Below are 5489 nucleotides of genomic sequence, written 5' to 3' on the forward strand. Positions count from 1 at the left end.
TCGAGCCTTATAGACCGCAAAAGCTAATCATAAGCCAGTATCAAAACCGAGAAATTATTTGTTACGACGCTTCGAGAATGTTTAGTACAGATTTTTTTTTTGGCCAAAGTTAGGGCTGTGAAAAGGATGTTGAGGTGTCTTAACGAAGTGCCGAGCGTTTCCGCGGTCGCAATAACCTTTTGAAAAAGCTTCTTCATCCAATTTCCACGCAACATCACTTTTACCATAAGGATTGCGAACACATCGCGGTACAATACAACAACAACTGTACTGGATAATCTTTTCTTGGTACTGGAATTATTACAAAATACATCGCCACGGACCGCGTTAAGATTCGGAAACAAAGAATGGTGGGGGGAATATAATATTGTTAGAAGGAAGAAAAGGGAACTCGAAGCAGTGCCTTTGCTCACACCATCGTGTTAGAGCAGGAACCAACCGGGAAAGTCACTGTTCAGGATGCGAAACCGAGTCACCTCTATAAATACCCTCCTCGTCTTTTGATCTTTTCCGCACTCTCGAGTCTCCAGAGAGCTTCCAGAGAGCTTTCCATCGGGCATATTCCAAACCTTCTCCGAAGAAGAAGAGAATCCAGAGCGGAAAGGTCTCGCGTTCATCACTCTCGCTCTCTCTCTCTCTCGGGCACTCCACCAGACACACAGCTTTTACATCGAGAAAATGGCATCATCGTCGTCGTCATCCGAGGCGTCGAACGAAGTCTCCAACAAGCTCCAGCTCATCAAGCAGCTCCTGCTCGGGGAGTCCTCTCCCGTCGCGAGCAATTACCCCGGCGGCGGCTTCCTCAATTGCGCCGAGGCTCATCGGGTCGATGGAGCTGGCAAGCAACCTGAGCTCGGGTACTCGCGATCGGACTCTGTTCGCACGCAAGACTCGAGCTCCCACTCGACCATCACCATCTCGGAGCTCGACTGCTTCCACGGCTCTGATATCTTCAACTTTGATCTGAGTTCGGGTCCAATCCAAAGTCCTGCCGACCTCTTCGAGTTCGAGGCCAAACCTCAGATCATCGACCTCACTGCTCCGGAATCGTTTTCGAGCTTTTCCTCGAACCGGGAGTCGAGCGGCTTCATCGAGTTCGAATCGAAGCCTTTGGTTTCGACCGCCAGCAGCTCGCTGCAGGGCAGCTCGAGTCAAGCGAGCCGGAAGCCCTCGCTGAAGATCTCGCTCCCTAACAAGGTGGAGTGGCTCCAGTTCAGCAATGGGGACCGGGCGCCGGCGGAGGTCAACGCGCCCCCGCCAGAGGAGGACCACCGCCACTACAGAGGAGTCCGCCAGAGGCCGTGGGGGAAGTTCGCCGCGGAGATCCGGGACCCGAACCGGAAGGGCTCGCGGGTCTGGCTCGGCACCTACGACACCGCCGCCGAGGCAGCGAGGGCGTACGACAGAGCAGCCTTCAAGCTCCGCGGCTCCAAGGCGATCCTCAACTTCCCGCTCGAGGCTGGCAAGTCCCAGCCGATGGCTTCCCGGGATCACAAGAAGCGGCGCCGCGAGGAGGAGGCCGGAGCGGTCACGAAGAGGGAGAAGTCGGCGCCGAACTCCGGCGAGCACGGCTACCGCGAGGAAGCGCCGTTAACGCCGTCGAGCTGGACGGCGATCTTGGATGGAGACGTGAAGGGGATGTTCAACGTCCCGCCGCTGTCGCCGCCGTCTCCCCACCCGGCGTTCGTGTTCCCGCAGCTGACCGTTATTTGAGGAATCAATCTCAGTTAAATTTCTACCTCGCTTTATTTTGTGGATTTTTCTAGGGAGCGTAGTATTGTGCATAGGGTTGAAAAAAGAAAAAAATTTGGCCAAACTCAAGAGATTTGTTCAAATGATTGCGAAATAAAAATTTTATATATATTCGATCTGTCTTATGCATTGTAGCTAAATAGGCTGAAAATGACTTTGATGGCATTATGGATAGATGCGAGATATAAATGTGGCAACATTTGGAATTGGTCAGCCTGGCGAGACAACGTACACCATGCAAATTGCTTCGTCACAAGACAGGACTGGGGAACAACATTCCTGTTACTCACGTATTGAAAGGATCAACATAGGGGGTGCACATGGATTTCGATGAGAAATATCAGACATTATTAATGAGCTCGTTATATATAGAGTACATGGAATTTATTCAACGTGCTTATCAACGACACGTCTAGACGATTGTGTCGGGGTAGCTGTTTGATGGCTTCAGCTTTGGGTTCGTGCTCCCAATTTCTACGACTCAGATATTCTATGCGAAAAAGACCGCTCTTGTGGACTTACATATAGCGTTTATTCTCCTCTATTTCTTATCGGATAATATCTAATCGGATATTTTACCATGGGTTATTAATATGGACATCACTCCAATCGAAAGCTGGATTCGTCCGAGCAGGGACGAATGAAAACGCGGTCAAATTTTCTTTTGCCAAATACTTTTCATCTTCCATGCGTGCACCGGTACGTTATAGTATCATGATGTTCACTTACCTAATTGTTGGTCGAAGTCATTTTTTTTAGTTTTTTCGGTTGGAGTTATTTGACTATGAACAATATAGCAAATTCATAACAGGCTCGACGTGCAGTCTATATCCAACCGAATTCAAGACAAAATTTTCTTTGGACCACTTCAACTGTTTATGTACAAAGACTTTCGTGCAAGGAGTTTCTTTGCAATCTCATCTTTCACTTAGCTATCCTCAGAGAATCCAATAATCAAGTCAACTGTTTGTTTGTGTATCTGAAACCCTTTTCTTTGGCAGTGGAGAAACCAGCTTTTATCTAATCATCTCAGACGCAGTGTGATCTGATCTTCAAGGCCAAATAAAGCACTAAATGAGCGGCATGCCATGCATTATCCATGCTTCATTTACATAAAAAAAAAAGGAAAGGGGAAAATTGTCCAAAATGTCCTATTCCTATTATGCGGAGGCCACTTAAGTCCTAAACCTTTCAATTGTACTAATTTAGTTTTAAACTTTTTGACGATTTATCAATTTAGTCCTAAACCTTTTAATTGCGTCAATTTAGTCCTACACCTTTCGATGATTTGCCAATTTAGTTCTAAATATTTTGATGATTTGCCAATGTATAGTCCTTCCGACCAAATAGCCGAATAATAGGTATAGAACTCAATTGGTTAATATTCAAAAGGTTTTGGACTCATTGACACAAAGAAAAGTTGAGGACTAAATTGGCAAATCGTCAAAAGGTTTAGGATTAAATTGGCACAATTAAAAAGTTTAGGACTTAATTGGCTGCCGTACAACATGTTTAGGTCTTTTTGGATAGAAAGCTTGTCATCCATCTTCCACAATCTTCACTAGCTTTTACAAAATAGAAAAAAAAAAGAAAATAGTTTTATCATTGGGTGTAGCCGCTTACTCAAAAGTTTGTACCGTCAAGACATATTTTAACATCCTCTTCCACACGAGAAGGCGGTGAAAGCCTAAACACAAGGAAACCTAAATAAGAAAAAGAAGTTATGCAAAGAGTTGAACGGGAAACCCTAAGATCAGTTGTTGACCAGAGGTTTCGTGACCACAAATTAAGGCTTTCCGTGACCAAAGATTACCAAAAAAAAATGAACGCTTTTATGAATAGAGTACACGTATATTTTCACCATTCATTTCAATGGCCGGCGTCGCCTTGATTTTATTATGCCCAACACTTCATTGCAATAGTAAATTGGTAGACATATATACTCTGATCGATCGAGTCTTGGATCGGCCAGAAGTTTAGTCGTCGTCCTCTTCTTCCACATTGCCGTCTCTGCGAGTCTAGTCGTCGGATGGTTTCCCATGCCCATGTCATCACATTCTTGTCCCCCTTGTCCAGATGCTTGGCCCTCGTACTGTTCAAAGTTTCCCCGGTCTTGGGTTGACCTGGAAAAACTTGGCTGTCCGTTGCTGATACTTTCTCTCCTAGCCTGAGTTGATCAAGGCTCGAGCGTGGAAAGACTGGCTTGCAATATCAAGCGCATCGTCAACTGTAGTGAGCTTCTGCGTGGAGTCAGCAAAGCTAGAAACAATGAAAGAGAAAGGTGTTTCTGATGGTGATGTAGTAACCCCGTGGAAGGTGCTTCGTTGCCCAAGAGACCAGTTCACTTGCAAGTTCACGGGACTTGTAAAGGTAATTAGGTTAGATTATCTGTTTTTGTCGATGACAAACAAACAAAGGGGTGAGTACAAGATGACAATTTATATGCTATCTGTTCATCCTTATCATACAGATTATAAAGATATTTGATGTGTATATAGAATCTGTTGATCGTTGATCAAAGTTTAACCTTTTATGCTAGCGCATGTTTTAAGTCATTTGAAAACGCGGTAACATGGTACCGGTATTCATACTGGGGCGGTGCTAAAGGTAGGGAAAGTCTTTCATGTGATGTCAATACCTTATGAAGACAAAGAGGCGGTAATTTACATCATGGTCACTATATTTTATATTGCATATTCAATAAAATTACTACTGATAAGATAAAATAGAGGCGACAATTTATACATGATGTGTCACATCTCTGTAGTTTTTAAGTTACGTTTGTATTGTTAGATAGACATGTATGAATATAGTGTGGCTTGTTTAACATGACCACAATATCTTCTTTAGTATAAAATTTAGTTTTACAGTGCCTTTATTCACAAAATTTACGTGCTAAAAGTGATTATTTATATTAAATAAAGTAATATCAGGAGAAAAGTAAGAAAATAGGGACAATTCATTTTTTTGTTTATTTAGTGAAATACCTGAAGTTAGAAATTTTATTGAGTTACATAAGTAAAAATAAAAATCAGGGGAAAAGTAAGAAAATAGGGAAAATCCATTTGTACTATCGTCGTTAAATATTAAAGGAAAAAAGTTGCAAGTCATGTCATGATTGATCAAGCCCGCACCACTCATTTAATTAGACAAGTCCCATGAGCAATTAATTCGGGAACCCGAACACTCGCAATTCGTTAACATCGTGGCCTCGTGGGTAGACACAATAATGACCTACTTGATTAAAATGAAAGGTCTTGTTAACAAGCGATTCTAGAACACTAGTTAAGTTAATTAAAAGTGGAAATAAAAATTCAAGACCCCTCACAAATGGAAGAATTACACATTTTTAGTTGGGGTTAATATAACGAAAAATCCAAACTGATACATTTATGAAAAATTTATCCCAAATTAATTTTTTGATCACAAAAAACCCAAAACTGGTACACTTGTGACAAATTTACCCTAAACTAATTTTTTGACTACAAAAAACTTCAAACTGGTATACCTGTAATAAATTTATCACAAGTTAATTTTTTAACCACCAAAAACACCAAACTGATACACCTGTGACAAATTTACACAAAGTTAAGTTTTTAACCACCAAAAACCTCAAACTGGTACATTTGTGACAAATTTACCATCCGTTAGTTTTTGTTAAAGTGGATTAATATCACAGAAAATCACAAATTGGTACACCTTTAACAAACTGGTACACACGTCAACTGTCATAAGTC

At 42.3% G+C, this 5489-nt stretch overlaps 1 protein-coding gene across 1 annotated transcript; it reads left to right on the plus strand.

The window, feature by feature from the left end:
* The first annotated feature begins 538 nt into the window (after nt 1–538).
* LOC115689261 (ethylene-responsive transcription factor 5-like) lies at nt 539–2273 on the plus strand. The gene has a single exon (XM_030615263.2). The coding sequence runs from the start codon at nt 679–681 to the stop codon at nt 1711–1713; it is 1035 nt and encodes a 344-aa protein (XP_030471123.2). The 5' UTR covers nt 539–678; the 3' UTR covers nt 1714–2273.
* The last annotated feature ends 3216 nt before the right edge of the window (nt 2274–5489 follow it).

The sequence above is a fragment of the Syzygium oleosum genome, unplaced genomic scaffold (assembly GCF_021117445.2).
Source record: "Syzygium oleosum isolate NSW1041296 unplaced genomic scaffold, Sole_v2.1 Sole_v2.15, whole genome shotgun sequence".
Taxonomy (NCBI): domain Eukaryota; kingdom Viridiplantae; phylum Streptophyta; class Magnoliopsida; order Myrtales; family Myrtaceae; genus Syzygium; species Syzygium oleosum.

Bases quoted from the DNA above. Each gene is read 5' to 3' on its own strand.
- LOC115689261 (XM_030615263.2), top strand. From the start codon at position 679: ATGGCATCATCGTCGTCGTCATCCGAGGCGTCGAACGAAGTCTCCAAC.